Source organism: Astatotilapia calliptera, chromosome 13, assembly GCF_964374335.1.
Source record: "Astatotilapia calliptera chromosome 13, fAstCal68.1, whole genome shotgun sequence".
NCBI lineage: Eukaryota > Metazoa > Chordata > Actinopteri > Cichliformes > Cichlidae > Astatotilapia > Astatotilapia calliptera.
In genome coordinates this window covers 11899478-11918710 of record NC_137434.1, presented here as the reverse complement: position 1 = coordinate 11918710, position 19233 = coordinate 11899478, and the positions used below count along the sequence as shown (strand labels likewise).

General features: G+C 40.7%; 3 protein-coding genes across 6 annotated transcripts; 2 read left to right on the top strand and 1 right to left on the bottom strand.

The window, feature by feature from the left end:
* The first annotated feature begins 904 nt into the window (after positions 1 to 904).
* Positions 905 to 7491, top strand: LOC113034845 (uncharacterized protein C6orf118). 3 transcript variants are annotated; one of them, XR_003274244.2, is made up of 11 exons: positions 906 to 1000; positions 1334 to 1950; positions 2148 to 2270; positions 2710 to 2769; positions 3625 to 3731; positions 3817 to 3878; positions 5264 to 5448; positions 5566 to 5619; positions 5744 to 5805; positions 5892 to 6021; positions 7362 to 7491. XR_003274244.2 is itself a non-coding variant. In XM_026189941.2 (10 exons), the coding sequence occupies exons 2-10, from the start codon at positions 1336 to 1338 to the stop codon at positions 5932 to 5934; spliced, it is 1311 nt and encodes a 436-aa protein (XP_026045726.2). In that variant the 5' UTR covers positions 905 to 1000; positions 1321 to 1335; the 3' UTR covers positions 5935 to 6182. The 3 variants fall into 3 exon arrangements, 2 of the variants coding, with proteins under 2 accessions (XP_026045726.2, XP_026045725.2); XM_026189941.2 differs by lacking the exon at positions 7362 to 7491 and having other exon boundaries at positions 905 to 1000; positions 1321 to 1950; positions 5892 to 6182; XM_026189940.2 differs by lacking the exon at positions 7362 to 7491 and having other exon boundaries at positions 5892 to 6182.
* Positions 7424 to 11078, top strand: pla2g12b (phospholipase A2, group XIIB). Of its 2 annotated transcripts, none has more exons than XM_026189948.2 (4): positions 7424 to 8157; positions 9930 to 10006; positions 10139 to 10304; positions 10414 to 11078. In XM_026189948.2, exons 1-4 carry the CDS (start codon positions 7551 to 7553, stop codon positions 10530 to 10532), a joined length of 969 nt encoding a protein of 322 aa, XP_026045733.2. In that variant the 5' UTR covers positions 7424 to 7550; the 3' UTR covers positions 10533 to 11078. The 2 variants fall into 2 exon arrangements, with proteins under 2 accessions (XP_026045733.2, XP_026045732.2); XM_026189947.2 differs by having other exon boundaries at positions 7441 to 8157; positions 9930 to 10018.
* A 923-nt stretch (positions 11079 to 12001) lies between these two features.
* Positions 12002 to 18639, bottom strand: oit3 (oncoprotein induced transcript 3). Its single transcript, XM_026189939.2, has 9 exons — positions 18482 to 18639; positions 16729 to 17103; positions 16530 to 16640; positions 15395 to 15517; positions 15162 to 15284; positions 13906 to 14066; positions 13336 to 13748; positions 12508 to 12607; positions 12002 to 12337 (listed from the first exon to the last, which is right to left on the bottom strand). Exons 1-9 carry the CDS (start codon positions 18537 to 18539, stop codon positions 12185 to 12187), a joined length of 1617 nt encoding a protein of 538 aa, XP_026045724.2. The 5' UTR covers positions 18540 to 18639; the 3' UTR covers positions 12002 to 12184.
* Between the last annotated feature and the right edge of the window lie 594 nt (positions 18640 to 19233).

Here is a 19233-nt window from a genome sequence, read left to right as displayed (position 1 = left end):
TGTACAATTCTGTCTTACTTTCATATTTTTTCATATAATTATGTAGTATCTTTTTGGTGCCATTGCCTACTGACTATTAAAAAACATTTCTTTACAAATTCTCAGTAAACAATTTGAACAATATTTAATCTGACTGCATTCTTCCCACAGAGATGATCAATTTAAATTTACATTTTGACTAAGGGAACTTAAATTACTTAAATTAAGTCATTGCTCAGACTAGAGATGGACTGTGGCATTTCATATGTGAATAGTCATTAAATAAACCTCTAATGATAACATTTTACATGTTGAGGTAGTGGACAAAATAAGAATGCAAATGAATGCAAAACGTTGTTGCAACACAACCATATTAATGTACAATAAAATACATTACAGTTTTTTATTCATGTTCAATTTTGCCATCTGTGTATTCTGGTGACTTGAACCCTGAGTCCATGTTTCACTGTTTTTCTCCTACTCCCTCAGGACCCTGTGTTTAATGCACATAATAACCCACTTATTACAAAGAACCAGGTGAAGATGAAGTGAAGAGTTTGAATAAAGTTTTTACAAGTAACAACATTTCCCCATTTCACAAAGATTTGTATTAATTTTTCGTTCTGTGCAGGAACATATGTAGTATTTATTGAAGAGCACTGGAGTTCTTATCAAATAATGAAACAATTTTTTTTATAGATGTAAATGTTTTTAATAGTTTCCTTCTTTGAATATAAGTAAGCTGATCCCATAATTGCGTTAATGTTTAGATATCTATGAACACAAACTTACTTAACGCATAGAGTACTCTACAATCTCACTCCAGCTGTTTTCTTCGTCAGGTCCAGGTGAGGACTAGCGCCTGAAAGCTCACGGGTACGATTATTATCGGGACACTGAACGCAGCACAAACATTACGCACTTCGATCACCTTGGCAACCGAGTGAAGCACAGACTGCTGCGGCCATGAAGAAAGTTTGTTTTCTGTCCTGAGCCTGTCCAAATTACAGTTAGCTAACAGGTGAGGTCATTAATGAGAGTTTATTTCATTCTGTTATCCTGCAGCACGATCTTTAGTAAATAAATTAATCACGTGAATGTGAGGCACTAGTAGTTTTGCTATAAGCGTAAACTCTCTTTGAATTATTTGTGCAGTGTCTGGATTTACCATAAAATTTAAGTCATTTTGATTTCGTTTGAGAGAAAAATTCCTTTTTAGGGTGCATTTCTATTCACCAGAAAGAATAACGAATGTTTTTAATATTTTAAGAAATTGTACACCTCTTGAGATAATTAGATATTATTACTCGTATGTCTTTAAAACAACTATACAACAATAAGTTGGCCTTCACAGCCATGTCCAGCAGTGTGAAGCCAAAGCCTGGGCGCTATGGGAGTGATATCCACAGACTGCTGCTGGCGGCTGAAGCCGGGCAGAAGGCTGATATCCTGGCCTACTCCTCGGGTCATCTGGGGCCTCGCAGCCTGAACCAGAGTCAGCCTCAAGAGGAGACAAAGTCGGTTTTTTGGAGGATGTCTCAGAGCCAAGAAGAAAGTCGAAACCCACTATCTCTCCAGCAGATACAGACAAAGGCAAAAAAGAATGAAATGAAAGAGTTCCCCCCTGAGCTCACTTCTGGCACAGCTTTAGTAGAGCCTAGAGTCTTGGGGTACACACAAGATCATACATCACATCCTGAAAGAAGAGAACATATAAGTCTATCTCATATAGTTTACCGTCCCTCAAGGACTTTGCCTGTCCAGCAGAAAGCTTGTTCTCAGAAAAAAACTAAATCTCCATCTGATCTGGGGGTAAATCATCATTTCACATTGAGCCGTTCTGACCAGGACAGCCTGAACAACCAAAACCAGCAAGAGAAGAAAAAATGCTTTGGCTGGCAAGTCATGGCCAAACCGGACCTCTGGGCTGTAAAAAATGTTGCTGAAATGCATGCAAGGAAACTGCAAGAGGTGAGGATTGTGACACAAACCATGACATCAATAAACTGTCTGTAATTGCTTTTTTCTTTCTTTTTTTGCATTTTGCATGATATAGTAAACCTAAAGTGCTCTCTGAACACAGGGTAAAGACATGCACAGACTTCAACATGCATACACTCTAACACACTTTTAACCTGCTAATATTGTGTGTGTGGTCTTGTGCGCAGGGGTTGATTAAGTTGTCTGCGCAGAGCTGGCCCAGCAGAGACCGCCTTGCGGTGTTCAGTGACGTCTTTGATGATGTATGTGAAGACTCGCCAGTGTTTGGACGCATCCTGAGGGAAATTAAGGTTTTTCCATTTCCTCTGTACCCACCAGCTCATTTTTAGCATGTACCGACAGATGTATTAGAGCCAAGAGAGAGTGAGTCCCTGGAGTAGCAAGTACAAGTAGAGCAGCCACTGGAACCTGGTCGCGATGCATCAGAGAGGAGGTCATCAGAGGGCGATGGTTCCATTACTGCTCATTCATAACGAATGCCTCAAGTTTCTTTTGCACATGATAGTTTTGCTTAGACTGTCAGTAAAAAGACTTCCCATGCTGCAGTTTGCAAAGTGCACAATTTTACTTTTCATGCAGCTGAAATCCTTTTTTTGTTATTATTAAACATGGTAGTAAGCTGCAGTGCATACAATTTCTAAAATCTTTTTCTGAAGGATTTTCTACAAGGACATTTTTTTAAATCAACATAATTCTCAGTCTGTAATAAAGCTTTCTTTTCTCTTCCAGACAGAATATGATTTATACATCAACCACCTGATGAGTTTGCAGTCCTCACCACGCAGCCTGGTAAGGAACACTGCCCAAAGACACACATACTGAAGATATAACCTGAGAAATGACTGTGATATTCAGACATTTTTGTGTCAAAGACATTCATTCATAGTGTTCCTATACAATATATTCTCATGCTCATTTTGCCTTTAAAGAATGGAAATTGTTTTACATAAAAAAGGAAAACAACAGTGCTGATATTCGTAGATTTCCTCACAGTACAAAGAGTCAAAGATGCCGCTTGTCACAGAGTTCGTTATTTGATTTTGTGGGTATTTTCAGTCCCTTGTCTACAGTTAATGTTTCTTTAAAAAAAAAGCCTACACGTATTTCTAAACAAGGTTTAAACAGTAAATATTTAAACTTCCCACAGAGAAGGATAAAACCTTTAGTTCTTCAGCAGTAGCCAAATTCAAATTCAAATTTTATTTGTCACGTACACAGTCATACACAGTACGATATGTAGTGAAATGCTTGGACAACTGCTCGTGACCTAAAGAAAACAAAAAAGGAAAAGACTATGAATAAGATAGGAAATAAATATGAAAAATTAAAAAGGGTAAATTTAACTAAGAAGGAATAAAATATAAATTAAGGTTAAAAATGAAATAACTGTACAACACAAATTAGAATGAAGGGTAAATTTAACTGGGAAGGAATAAGATAAAATATATAAATTAAAGTTGAAAATAAAATAACTGTACAACAAAATACACAATATAGAACTATATAAGAATGTATGAAGAAATCTAAATATAAATAAATATATACACAATAACAGCAGCTACTAGCTACTAGCAGCATTAATCTCAAGCATCTTTTGCTTTTTTGGAAAATAATTTAGGTCCTAATGTTTTGTTCTTGCTTCAGTCACCGAATACTTCACTCAAAGTAAGCGAAACCAAGTTGGACGATGCTGAAAAGGAGGTTTGCAGGCTGGAGCATGAGGCTAGAAGAGCTCTAGAGGAGAAGAAACGGTACCACAAAACAAAGTATCAACAGCAGGCTTGTACTTATGTACATTCTCTTTAGTTGAAGTGTGTTTGTCCTTTCAAACCTCAGGGTCCAAAATGAGTTACAGAACATTTCAGCTGCCATGCACCCGAAGGACAGTTACAAGAAAAGTAAGTCTTAAGACCTTAACATATTTTTTGTACCTTATTGTTAGTAAACAGTTAATTTTCTATACAGCATGCTAAGTTTTAGATATATCTGCGGTCTTTAAGAGTGAACAAATAATCACTTTTTGGTGCCAACAGTCATAACAAACAACGTTGTAGTGTCAGTGGTCACTTTCTAATCCCAGCAGGGATGTCTTCATATGCAGTTAGGATCACTATCGTTATGAATGTCATAGTAATTCAGACCTTTTAATGAATGAAGCTTTTAGACCATAATTTTAATTAGGTTGAGGTCAGCGTTTTGGGAATGCCGTTCCAGAATGTTTTAATGTTAACCTGCTTTATCCACTCCAAAACCAGTTTTTATGTGTCTTTGAGATCATTGTCCTGTTGGAACACCCAGTTGTCTCCAAGTTTCAGTCATCTAGCTGTTGATTTGAGGTGAAGTTGAAGAATTTGGATTCCTTCCACTTTGTTTAATGTGTCAGTACCCCTGGCAGTAAATCAGCCCCAGAGCCAGATCCTACCGCCACCATGCTTGGCAGCTGATACGTGTTTTTAGCTTTGAAAGCCTCCTTTACTCCTCCGAACATACCTCTTGTCACCATGGCCAAATAGCTCAATCTTTGCCTTCTCTGACCATAAAACTTTTCTCCAGAAGATTTTTGACTTGTTCATGTAGACCGCTGCACATTTTAGTCAAGCCTGAAGAACTTCATTTTGGTGCAAAGGCTTCTTTCTTGTTGAGCACCCTCTTAGTCCATAGTAATGACGCTATTCCAGCATTTCCCAGCGTATGACAAGCTTTAGTCTTGGCAGTTGTTTGGTTGTCTCTGAACATCCTAATTTCTTCCCATCTGAGGGTGACAGTTTGGCTCTTCTTCCAGACCTTGACAACATGGTGCCACATCTGCATTACTTGTGCTTTTTCTCATTCTTCTCAGTGTTGGTCAATCCATTGACTACTGTCAAAGGATTTTTTCTATGCTGGCAAAGAGAAATTACCAGTTGTAGTCAATCATCACTAGCAAGAAGTTAATGGACCATGTCAAGTTAAAAGACATTGTAGAACTTTTAGCACCACATATTAAAAGATTTAAGTGAATGTTTGTATATTTTTGAGTCTGTATGTGTGCTTTTGACCCTGTGTAGATTAGAGAAAATCCAAACTTCTGCACCAAATTCTTGTTTTTTTAAGTCATTAAAGATGTATGCTTTACAATCACGCCACCCTGGTGGAATTGTAAAGCATCTCCCATCTGTAAACAACAATTCAAAGAAATTAAGCCCAAAGTTACCATGGCATTCATGCCCATGATGAGTACGCATCAATTCTTATCAGTTCTCTATGCATTGCATTCATGTTCACCTCATCTGTGTTTGAACAGATACATGTCGGTCAGGGCTGCAGGATACTGTGAGTGTCTCTGGCTATTCTGACAGCATCCAGTTCAAGAGGCTTCAAGTAATGAATGTTTGGAAGGAAATCAAACAGCTGGAGGAAGAGCTAGAAGAGAAGTTGGTGTCCACTGTTACAACCACAGCTACTAAAGGACATATCAGAGACCAACAGGTGCTACATTTGGCCTCATTTCACACTGGCTTATAAAGGCATAGCTCAACTTGTAAATCACACTGAGCAAAGTTAAGAGTTTAGCAAGAAATGTGCTTTTTGCCTTTTTGTTTCCAGACTGAAATATTGAAGCTGATAGCCTCAAATGAGCATCTAAGGGTCATTAGCAAGGTATGAGAGGGGGGTCTTTTTTAGCATGTTTTTTGTTTGTCTGTTTGTTTGTTTTTTAATTGCAGGTATTAGATATTTCAAATGTATGTTTACTATGTGAGAGTCAGATGTGCTGTCTTTTAAGGATCTTGAAAACAACATCAGCGCAGTGCTGAACAAGGAGAAAGCAAGCAAGGCCATAAGACGGTATGTGGAACAGTGAATATGTGGCACTTGATTAGTTTGTGACCATTTTTACTTACTTCTTCTTGCTATGCTGTGTTTTACCACAGGATTTTGTGGGATGAAATACACCAAGATCTACAAGCAGAGTGAATGGCGTCACCAGTCGCCATAAGGCGGTGGCAGAAGTGTTTGTGTGCATGAACTTGTTAAAAAATCATCTGGTCGCCCCAGTTTCAAGTATGGAAAATCATAGCGCGCTAAAGTTAATAACTTAGAAACAAATCTTTCGTGTGTTATTGTGTTATTGAATAGACCTATAATACATTCACTGTGCTGTGTGACAAAATTAAGTGAACTCTCAGATTTGGTTAATAGTTGAACCTCGTTTTTGGCAGTAACCTTCACCTTGTGGTCATTTCATTCTACCTGTATTCTGTTAAGGCCTGAGCTCTGACTCAAGCAAAATGCAGATTTTTTTTTTGTTCTTTAACAGACTTAGTTCAACTACACTCACCCTCATCATGCACCATGCTGTCGATATAGCTGACTCATAATCAGAGATGTTAATCAGATCACATCTGGGAACTGTCGACAACAAAACAATGCAGCGTTATTAGTTAGAAAATATTTGTTCCCAGCTGTAGCGTGCTGCAAATGCTACTGTGGGTAAACAAACTACTAGTATCGGAAAGCAAACAATGACACCATTTTAAAATGCTTCACTCCAATCCTGCATTCTAAGAAAAAGCACAAAAATATTAACACAGTGATATTTAAAATCCTCCTTATGAGTATTGTTTTGTTATATTTACTGATGCTTTAGTCTAGCAGTAATTTTTAAAGCTTAAGTGTTAAATAAGATACAATAACATAACACGTATACTGTATATATAATGCTATGTGAGTGTATAAGAGTTAGTCATGCGTTGCATAAATAAACTAGCAGTGTAGCATCCATCTAAAATATAAACATAAAGTAATGGAATAACTGGGAGCAACCTACTCTTCAAACACTAGAGGGCAGCAGAGACTTTTGAGAAAATTGTGTCAGCAGGAAATTAAGACGCCTGCACTAAAGCAAAATTCCCATATTGCTTTTACTGTGTAACTGAAAAGATTTGCTTAGTATTCTTCACATAGTGATGTTCCAGCTGAGCCGCGGAACTTTTTTACTCTTGAAATCATAACATAACATAAACGTTCATGCTGTTATGCTTCCACTCTCTTATGTCACATTAACAGTAGTTTGCCTCTGTTCTTATTCAGGGCTGAAGTGTCTGTGTGTAACCTTTATCAAAAACAGTGAAGATAGTCTAGGGGTTTGTAATGTCTTGAGAAATGTCAGCATGGATAGGATTTCTATTTAATGCTGTATTTCCTTTAACGGGGTATTAAATATGTTGCGTTAACGGGAATCCTAAAGAGATTTTCCTCTAGGTTCAATTCCACATGACTTAGCAAAAAAGAAAAAGAAATCCAATTATAACTGTGTGCAGAAAGCCTTGATGACAGTACTCATTTGATAAATAATCACAGAGAATTAGTGTAATCATTGAAGCTTTTCTTTGGATTGATAGAGGGTGACCTTTGCCCCTGACATGAGGGAATGCTTTGCTGTCTGCCGGAATCTAATCAGAGGTCAAAGTCTTCGCTCTGGATGACAGAGTCAGTCGGGGCAAAGTGTATTTTTGTCCCTCACAGTCTAAGCTCTTCCCATCCTGTTACTGACGGCTCACTTCTGCTTGGATTGTTGCCACTTCGACACCATGCTGCTTCGGACTGTTGTCCTGCTCCTCCTCTGCCTGTCCACAGGGACGTGTGCCACTTTAGGCTACTACCAGACTGACGCAAAGGAGGACGGAGGCCCTGCTGCTGAGTCAGTTGTCGCTGCCGAAGATGCCTCTGTTGACGTAGCCAAAGAAGGTGTCACTGCTGTTGAAGTAGGTGATTCATCTTCAGCTGAGGCAAACGCAGGTAACAGCGTTTTTGGTGACAAACCGCTGCGTGAAATAGGTGTGAAGGGTAGCCAATCAGGTGACAAACATGAAGAAGATGTCCAGGTGGTAGCAGAAGGTGCTACAGTCAAAGAATCAGTGCCAGGCAGTGATGGGCCTCCTGGAGACAGCCCTGCTCTGAAAGCTTTTACTAAAGAAGCTAAGAGCCTGGAACAACCTTCTTCTGGGGAAGAGGCGAATGAGATCAGACCAGTTCAGACAAACAAGTCCCAGAAAACAGCACAGGAACAAGAAGACAGCAGCTGGGGCCTCAACTCTATTAGAAATAATTTCCAGACTGCGCACGGATACTTCGACTCCCTGGTGGAACTGGTCGGTGGACACAATGGTGTTTGTGAGTACCGCTGCAGAAGATATGGTAAGAATCCATCTTAAAATTCTCTGTTCAAGTTCACCGGTCTTTAAGGGATTTTGAGAAGAGTTTTTACACATTGTTGTTTTTAGCTTCCCCCCAAAAAATGTTTCTGACCCTCAGCAGATTTTCAAATGAACTTTTAGATCCGATTCCACTGCTATCAATCAATCAATCAATCAATCAATCAATCAATCAATCAATCAATCAATCAATCAATCAATCAATCAATCAATCAATCAATCAATCTTTATTTATAAAGCACTTTTCATACAAAAAATGTAGCACAAAGTGCTTTACATAGTTAAAAGCAGCCCACTCCACCCTCCAACTCACTCCCCACACTCTCATTAACATAAATGATGTGAATACATACATATCTTCCCCCCCCCCCGCCCACCCACACGCACACTTAATGTAGAGTAAAAATTGGGCTGGGTTCACATGAGCCAAGTGAGGAAACACTATAACAGGGAGCCGTCTGCACCAAGAGCCGGTCACAGACCGCAGCCTCCAGGCACACAGCAGGAGGGAGGCAAAGGAGCCCCCCAGCCAGGCTGAGAGGACCCCCAGAGACCCAGCAGCCACGGTCAATCACAGCCCCGGTGCAGAGAGCCCCCTCCGAGGAAACACTGGAGATATGCCACAATAGGCTATATACAGGGTAAAATGATAAAATAAATAAGAACGGGTTACAATATAAATATAAATATAAATAGAGTAAGAAGATTAAAAAATGGATAAGAATAAAATCAATAAATATTAGGTAAAGCCTGAATTAATAATAAAATAACAGGATAGAATAAATAAGCATAAAATAAATAAACGTTAAGTAAAAGCTAAATTAAAAAGGTGGGTCTTGAGCCTGTTCTTAAAAACATGTACGTTCTCTGCGGCCCTGAGCTCCTCCGGCAGGCTGTTCCACAGACGAGGACCATACCACTGAAACGCTGCCTCTCCGTGAGTATGTGTCCTGACTTTAGGGACAATCAAAAGGCCAGTACCAGAGGACCTCAGGGTCCGCGAGGGTTCATATGGTAAAAGCAGATCTGAGAGATAAGAAGGCCCAAGACCATTAAGACATTTAAAAACCAATAAAAGAACTTTAAAATCGATCCTGAAACACACGGGGAGCCAATGCAGCGATTCTAAAACCGGTGTAATGTGGGCCCGCCCTCTGGTCTTCGTCAGCACACGAGCTGCAGAGTTTTGTAAAAGTTGTAAAGTTGAAATATTCTTCTTAGGAAGACCAGAGAGCAGGGCATTACAGTAATCAATACGACTGGTAATAAAAGCATGCATCAGCATCTCTGTGTTGGCCTGAGAGAGAATAGGGCGGACTCTGGCTATATTTTTTAGATGATAAAATCCAATTTTGGTCACATGTTTAATATGTGGGATAAAACCAAGCTCAGAGTCAAAAATAACACCCAGGTTTTTCACTTGTAGCGAAGGACATAGTGAAAATGCCTCTAATTTAGACAAGAGTTTCTCTCTCTGAGCCTCAGGACCGACGATCAGGGCTAAAGTACTTCTTTATTGATCCAAGATAACATGCCTGGGCCTCAGGCTTCTTATACCGAAACCTGAATGCATCTGTTTATCAGTGGGAGTTTAGCTTTCCCTCGTCTCAATCATCCATATACATGTTCTCAAACAGAAGGTATATCTTATCTGTGAAATGATACACACCTGAGGATGAACAGGAGCAACTCATGAAATTTGTTTGCTAACGCAGTCAAGTTCAAGACCTAAATGAAGCTTCCATGTTTTCTCAGGAGAACTTCCTCAACCTCGTCCTGGCTTCCAGCTCTCAGAGCCCAACGGCTGCAGCACCTCTCTGGTGGGATTCCAGGTGAATGCTGCTGTAGGTTGCCTGTTCATAGCACCAACAGCTTTCAAAGCAATATCATTAACAACCTTAATGGCTGTAAAAGCCACATGTTCGGTTTGAGCAGACTGTGCTGACACAATCTATCTCTGACAGCTTGACCTGGGGATCCCTGCTATGACAAAGTGCTGCAACCAGCTTGACATGTGCTACGAAAACTGCAGTACGAGCAAGTACGACTGTGACTCCAGGTTTCGCTCGTGCCTGCATGGCATCTGCTCTGACCTTAAGAAGAGTCTGGGGTTTGTTTCGAAAGTGCAAGGTGAGATATTTAACTTTCCCCTCTTCCTGCCTGTGCATAGCCACAAGTTGTCAAAGAAGAAAAAATAAATTAATCAGCGTCCCTCCTCTCTCATATTTTTTTCTCCTAGCCTGTGAATCGATGGCAGACGCTCTCTACAACACAGTTTGGACTCTTGGTTGCAGACCTTACATGAACAGCCAGAGGGCAGCGTGTGTCTGCGAGGGAGAGGAGAGGGATGAACTGTGACACAGAACACTATGGACATCATCTGTGTGCTTTTGAAGACAACTAACAGAGTCATATTTTCACACGCATAGCGTGCATTTATAGGCTTCTTTTTTTTTTCCTTCATAGACGAGATGCCTCACAAGAGCCCTCTCAAGATTCAGAGGCCAGAGATTGAAAAAGACATAAAAGAGGAATTTAAGTGAACAATTTCTTTGGATTTATTCACAATTGTTCGTGCATATTCACTCGCCATGCTCCTCATTTTAGGCCAATTGACTCTATGACTCCATTACCATAAATTACTTGATGACTCCAAACAAAGTGTGTGACGGGAAGATAGAAAGGATACTGTCACCGGATTAATTTCCTCTAGACAGAAAGACACCAGATAATTACTGTGGTGCTCAAGGCTCCTTGTGTGCTGCTATCTTAAATTTGTCAAGCTGCTCAAACCTTAAGTCAGTGTCATGTAAATCTAATGCCTACTATGTTAATGCTTGATGTAAGTTATTTGCCAGTTATTTGTTATGTTTATGAATACATTAAAGACTAATTGCAGCTAAACTGACACGATTAACTCCAGATTAATTGTCGGAGTGATGAAGCTTATGCATAATTTCCAGACGCGGGGTTCTGATATTTCTTTCCCAGCACACTGTGATGTGTGGCGTGCTCCTCATCGATTACACCAAGCAAATGAGTCAGAACGCATCTTATAGATGTTTTAGATGGGGTGGGGGGGTTTTTTAAGTTGGAGATGGGGTGAGAAATAAACCACTTCCATAAATCCACTAAGTCTCTAAGCTGTAATCAAGCCTGGGAAATGCCTGAAAGTGTGACCCAGAAAATCATCTCTCATGTTGTAGCTGTTATGAGTGATGTGTGGCGCCTTTCTCGCTTTTTAATCGAAATGTCATTCACTTTAATGTGCTGCAAGTCCAACAGACGCAAACTTGTTATGATGTGTTAATGAGAATAAAAGTTATCTCCAACAATATAAATAACAGCAGAAGGAGGATATACTGTATACACATATATACAGTGCGCTTGGCTTCTTTGTGTCTATGTCTACATTTATTTACTCTCCGGATTACCAGATCAACTGAACTGGACGATTCCTTTTTAAAGGGGTTCCATCATGCTTATGTCCATCTCTATATTTTTATTTTTGGACTCTACTAAAGCTGCTCAAAATTATCCTTATTCATCTTACAACTGGCCTTGGTGCCAATTGTCAGTTCAAGCTGTTTTAACTCCTCTTTCTTTAAACCATCTTTTTTCTGCTTGGCTTCTTCTCAAAAAAAAAAAAAAAAGGTGGGTGTAGAAGGTGGGTGAGGTTTTCTTATAGCCAGAGCTGGGTATCCCTTTCTTTGACATCTTACAAATTACAAGAGTACAAAACAAGTCTGAAACTGAATGTTCAGCACAGTCTAAGATCTGAGCTTTTGGCTCATAAGGATTACGTGCACAAACACTGACACGCTGACTTTATTATCTCAAACTCTACGCATGTTTAATCTGGAAAAGCACCACTCAAATAGTGTACGAATGACAGAAAGTGAGAAAAACCATAAAGTGTTCACTTCAGTTTAAATGCAACTGTGCTGATTGTTTAATTTCATGGCTTTTTTGTTGATGTTTGTGTTGATAGCATTGTATAATTGCCATGATTAAGGCAGGATAATGATGGGGCCTGCGCTCAATGCGTGCTGCTCCTGAGGTTCATCCGTCTGAACCTCCCGTCGGACGCGTCCCCGACAGCGCTGAGCACAGCGGGAGTCTCCTGCCCGGCACACTAGCACCTGGCAGTGCAGGAACACTTGCTGTAAACAGAGGAAGCAAGCTTGTTTTGATATTTTGAGACTGCCTTCACAGTGTAAAGGATTCTTCTAATTCACATGGTCTATTAATACAGTCTTTGCAGTATAGAGCTATGCAGGCATAAGTCCACACACATTCGCCAGCTGGCTCCCAGCATGCTCCTTTTACTCACTCGGTTGTCCTTGCCAATGAACTTGAAGACGGGGACCTGGTAGTGCTTAGAGAGCTGGTCCTTTGACGAGTACTGTGTCATTGTTTCATCAGCAATACATCTGCGTAGGAAGCCAAAGAGAGAAACTAGAGTCACACATGCATCTTAATGCAGTAAAAAGAGATCCATAAATGTTTCTAACAAGGCACTTCATTAAGAGATTAGATGCTTCAAGGTCCTGACAGCCTGCCGCATTTGTTGGCAAGCATGAATATAGATTTAGTGATGACCTATTGTGTCTGCAGAGGAAAACTGCATTCGCTGGAAAAAAGCGTGTTTCATACATTTTAAAAATTTTGTTTCCATTTTTCTACCCAAAACTATGTGTTGTATTTTTTCTGAACTAGTCAGAGTACAAGACAGAGTGACATTTTTCAGCTGAAAGAGTGATTTCCGGTTGGATAACTGTTGAGCACCTGATGCCAAGAAGACCTTTATAAGACACAGCAGTGGGATCTCATGCTGATGACATTTACTACAATAACTGGAACTCAATGCACTTCTATTGTTAGCAAGGCAGAAACGTCTTTTCTGATAAATAAATAAAGTAAAATCTGTTTGCGTGGCTATTTACACCAGACTGATTGTTTTGATTATTTCTTCAGACATCTATCTGTCTATCTGTCGCCTGCAAATGTAAAGACAATTTTTAATTTAAAGTAGATTATTGCATTATATCTTTGGCCAGTAGAGGGCTGCAAAACAGACAGTGATTAATTGAAGAAACAAATAAGGCACATAAATATATACATTATATATGAAATGAAATAACATGAAACCTACACTCACCCATCTCTGATGAGGTAGTACTTGAGGGCCTGGTCAGCTTTGGGCCCCGGTGTAGCAAAGCAGCTCTCCACCAGGGAAGAGAGACCATCCACTCTCTCCTTAGGCTCAACCCCAAAGAAGAGGGAGTCATGCAGGCGGAGCTGGGGTGGGGTGCGGTAGGCCTCTGAAAACTGGGCATCCTTAAAAAGCTCTAAGGAGAAAGTGAAGACCCCCTCACTGTGGCCCTCCAGCTCTAGGGCTGAGTTGCGCTGGCTTGCCTGGTATCCGTCTGAAACCTGATATTCCCTGGGGAACTCACAGGTAACTGGGAGCACCAACTTGCCGGTGCGGACTATTAAGTCCCCGCTGCTTCCTGGGCTGCTCCTTGGGAGACCTGTCACCAGGTTGGTCCCTACAATCTTATTAGCTGTCACCTGAGAGCGAACATTTATATTACATTAATGGGTTTTTCAGTTAGTAACAAGCTTGAGCAACCCATATTAAAGTGCACTGCTCATTTTTCAAAGCCTTCGGCTTACATATTTAACCCAGGGCACATTCTATCAAAAATTCCACCCCAGTTCCTCTGACCTCAACTACTGTGCCACATGTCTTGAGGCTGAAGTTGAGGTTGATGTGTGTGCCATTGGAGACACCCCGACAAGATGAGTTGGAGAGAAAGAGCTCCAGGCCGCCTACAAGGTCCTTAGGAACTGATACTGTAATAGAGCTGGAATCACACTGGACAGGAACTGCAGAGGGGGGAGTCAAAGATATCACAGATTCTTTATAACACTATAAAAAAGAAATCGCCAACTATTACATGGATAAAACAACAAAAAGCTGCTTAAAATGATCTCACAGTTGAGTGATCATTATACAACAACATATGCCACATCACACAGTATGATGCCCTGTGGTGAGAAGTAATGATACAGAAACCAGTAAAAGCAAGCTGCCGAGTTCTATCAGCAGAAAAACAAGGAGCAACTACAGGAGCCAGGATGAGCCATCGAACTACTGACCTTCCAATACGTAGACGACCAGCTCTATCTCCTGAGCCACAGCCGCCCCAAGACACTGCTTCATTCTACCACTAGTGGCCGCTTAACTTTTCTAAGTAGTTTCTACTGATTTATCACTTTCTTGCTGGAAATTTCTGAACATGTGATGCCGTGCTGTTGTTTTTTATGTGTTGCGCAAGGAAAAGAAACAAATTGTCAGTTTTGGCAATTACATCTTATTTCCATAAACAAAGTATTGCTGGCTCCAGCTCCCCCACTGTGAATATCAGCATCATTCCTTTTATGTTTTGGCAAACTGTTGTTCAAGGGATTTAAATCCAAAAGCCTTGATTTTGTTTGTACTCTTTTGACAACATTAGTGCTTGATCACTGAGAAATAAATCAAGAATAAAATAATGTTTACAGGTGAATGTTTTTGCATTCTGACTTAAAATAACATTTTTTTCTTGATTTATTATCTAGTGAACTGTTAATCAAAAACTTAATCTGCTCAATAAACCATAATAAAAATGTTTTTTTCTTTGGAGTCTTCTTTCATAAATGACAAAAAAACAAAAAAAAACAAACAGACAACAGACAATTTTTCTTGATTCTCAAAAAAGGCTCTCTAGAAAAGGCCAATCATGTTATTCTCTTCAAATATGATTATAGGTCGTCCCTGACAACAGTAATAATAAACCTGAAGAAATGCACTCACCTCATATCTCTGCTGAAAAATCAGATGAGATAAATCCAAACATTTATCTTCACGGCTGCTTCTTTTTTTGCCCGATTGATTACCTATCACTGATATCTACCTTTTTTTCTCACTCACACACGCACCTTGACACGTGCGCTTGTCCTCTCCCAGCTCCAGCCCTCTGGGACAGTGGCACTGATAGGAGTCCAGCAGAGCAGAGCAGCCATGACTGCAGCCTCCATTGTTAACATGACAGCCTGCTATCTCTTCAACACAGAGAACAGGAGAGTATTTGGAGGTGTGTGTGTGTGTGTGTGTGTCCAGTTTACTCATCTCTGTACAACAAATACACATAAGTGCACGCCTGTGCTTGTACCTCTACAGGTGCGTCCATCCTCATCCAGCACACGGCCTCGTCCGCACTCACAGCGCCAAGAGCCTTTGGTGTTCACGCATACCTCTGCACAGCCACCGTTGCCCTGATCGCATTCGTTCACATCTGAGCACACACACACAGGTTCAGATATTAATATCAGATGAGTTTCGTTTTAAATAACTGAGCAGCAGATGGGTAGAGTGGAGTGTATCACCTTGAGGCCATCCACTTAGGAATGATACATCAACTTTAAAGGACTTTAAACCTGCATTTATAATCCTGAGAGGCCCAGTAAAGAAATAATGATGGATGAAATAAAAGTGTGCGGTGAAACAAAAGTGAGAGTGCAAAAGAGCGAAGAAAGAGTGAGCCAAAATGAAGAAATGAGAACGTAATTACTGAGGTGAGGACTGGCAGATTTGGTAGATGGATGAATAATGAGATTATGGTAAATTTCAAACTGGCCAGGCTGCCCTAGCATGCCTGTCAACCATCATTAAGCCCCGGTATGCCACACACAAACACACACACGTACACCTGCAGATGCTCACCTTGAGCGTATACCATAAATCAGTATTTTAAAATGTTTGATTGCTTCTGTTGCTTTTTTAAATCAGGCTCTGCTCCTTAAAATAAAATAAGCTTTATTTTAATATTAATATTCTAAAGACGTTGTGATAGGCTCATTAAAAATAAGTAATGAACAGTGAAAATAGTTAAGAGAAAGATTACCAGTTGAACGATTTGGGGATATGAGTGAACCAACACACAAGACAAGACTTAAATATTAATATATTCATATTTGTATACTTTATACCTTGGTATACCAATCTCTTTGTGAATGAATGTCTTGTACAAATGATCGTGCTATAGGTGATATAAATACATAGAGCAGCAATCGTCACCCTACTTGCCACTGGATATTACGTTGGGTAAATGAGGAATAACATAGGAACAGCTTAATTAGAAAATAAAACAGTTGGGTGAACCGACTGCAAATCCAGCTGGGTTGATTTTTCTTGTTGTTTTCCACGAAACGTTTCCAGCCTATCTGTCTTCCGTGTTCTCTCGCTTATCTCTGTCTGTTGCACAACTTATCTGTCTCCTCCACTTCCTCCCTCTCTGCATGTCTCACCCAGGCATGTTTGTCCGTCTGGTCCCAGGACATTTCCAGGGGCGCAGCGGCAGTCAGACTGCGGACACGTGGGACCCGTGCAGTCGGCCTCATCGCAAATATCGTAGAAATCTTTGCAACACACAAAAACAACAAAGTCAGGCTACTGAAAAAAGCATCTCACGAACCAACAGATGTCACATCCGACGTGCTCACTCACGGCCACAGTACACATGGAAGCAGACTGACGGCCTTGGCAGGCGGTACACAAAGTATCCTCCAGGACAGGCCTTCACATCCACGCTGGCGTTCCACTGGCAGCAGTTGTTGCTGAAGCTGGCGCAGACAGGCAGGGTGATGATGCCCTCATGGAGCTTTGGGTGGCTGCCATTGAGCCAAATGGGGGCGTGTGTGCCACAGTGATTCTCGGAGATGCAGAAGGTGGGCATGGCATCCCCGGCCATGCCTGTGAAGCGATACCATTCACCGGAGACGTGGCTGTCACACAGGGGCACGCCGGATGACTGGTTGACGTGGTAGTCTGTGTTCCTCCACAGTTCGTTCAAGCTGATGTACGCAGAGCAGGGGTCCAAGACTGAGGCGGGGTGGTGGGAAGGGAGAAAATAAGCACCACATGATTAGATCCTTAAAAAGTAAGATAAATGTGTTTAATATAAATCATTTAAACTGTAAATGATGAATCATTGAGAAAGAAGTTTGGCATATAAAGGCTCAGAAAGAGGCTTTGGTGCGCGCTCTATTGTATATTTGAATTCAAGTTAACACCATTAGGTACTTTGCCCACTTGACCATTTGTTACCATGAAAGCTTTGGATTGGCCAGATAGATGGAAACAGCTTAATTGGACTAAAAGCCAACAAGCTGTCCTCAAAGGCCTCTTTAGCCAATGAGTTCTGTCAGTGGTGACTCTTTTCACTACTGCCAGCAGAATCAAGAGAGAGCGACTGAACAGGGAGAATAAACAAAGTGCAGGAAAACGATCAATAGTATTTCCCTTCTTCATGCCCTTTTTAACAGTGTAATTAAGGGGCAGACATAAAACAAAAGGTGACAGCATGAGGGAGTGGGCAATGAGAGGAAAAGAAGGGTTTAACAGACAGTATTCGCAGGGCTGAATAAGCAGACAGATCATGGAAGTGCTTTGTGTGTGACACCTGACAGAACGAAGCTCACCAGAGACGTGAAGGCAAACACATACAGTACAGTGCAGACTGTGCTATTTGTCTAATTTTGTGACTATATAGGCCTCCGCCAACTAATGGACAGTACATCTTGTCACCACGCTGCTCAAGTAAAAGCAGACAGATCAATCCGCAGTCTGAGTCTTCTGACAGCATTAATGGCCATTTCTGAGAGACGTACGACTGACCAAATGTGCCCGGCTCCAACAGCACAGAAGGGGCAAAGGACATAGCTGACTCATGCGGATGTATGCTAATGGGAGCATTAAATCTTCCAGATGGGGCATGAATAACTTAATAAGGCTTTGGGGAGAATATGGAGCCATGTCTGACCTGATCTTGTCTGTACAAATGAAGATGAAGAGCAACAGTGCACAAACTTACTCTCTTTCATATCACTTTTTTTTTTGTTAAAGGTTACAGCTAGTGATATTTTATTAATGTGGACAAAACAAGAATGACCTGATCACTCTAACAACTTCTTGTGTGGCCAAAGCCCGACATTGTTTATTGCTCTGTGCCTGGTTTTCCAGTAACACTGCTAATCTGCTTAAAAACTCACCAGAGCATTAAATGTGTATAAATCCACATAGTACCCAAAAACTGCACTTATCTGAGCTTTTCTTTAGATTTATGTAAAAACTACAGTAATGCTTTTGGCAGCTTGACCATTAAATTTCACGTTGCTTTTAATCACAGTAAAAACGTTTTTATAGTAGACATACCTGCTTATTTTGGACGTAAGTATAAAAAATTGCATAATCCACTTACCTACACCTGCAACTGCAAGAATCTCCAGCGCCAGACCGGTAATTACCAAAAAAATCATGATCTGCTTTCTCGCTGTTGGTTAGAAGATCCAAGCTCAAGCCTGAGTGTGTTTGTGTATGTGCGGCACTTCTGATTCATCTTTTTGAGGAAGTCTGTTTTTAATAGTCACCTCTTATCTTTGTCAAATTGTCATGTCCCTCTCTCACCTTGAATCCCTGACCTTCTGCTCCCCAAATCCAGTAACAGGACCATCCTCCCATTGTTTCCATCAGAAAACTATTTTTACACTGCACATGCCTTTAAAATATCCAACACATGTTTTCTGACTGGAGCTTGAGACACGTCTGTCCTTCCTTTCTTCCTGATTTAAAGCTCGTTGAAAAAACGAGTGATGATCTAATCTCGGTTTAACCAATCTGATTAAACTGCTTAGCGTCGCGCTGAAGCATCTTTCACTTCAAGATGGTGACGGCGAGGTTTGCACACTCAAATTTTAGCGCAGCAAGACCTTTGATGAGGACAAACTGATCCAGCAGAGTCGACGTGTGCTCGTAGGTTTTTCAGGCCGCCAGCGGAGGTATCTACAGCTTTGCCCTTTTCATTTAAAACCTGCAGAAGCCAACCTGAGGCTTGCAGTTTTTGTGTCTCATTATGTAATTAAGTCAGTGGAGACATTAATCCATGAGGTAGTTAGAAGAAATGAGTCAGAACACTTAGCTCTGTAAGTAAGATGTCGTTAGTCCTCCTGGCTG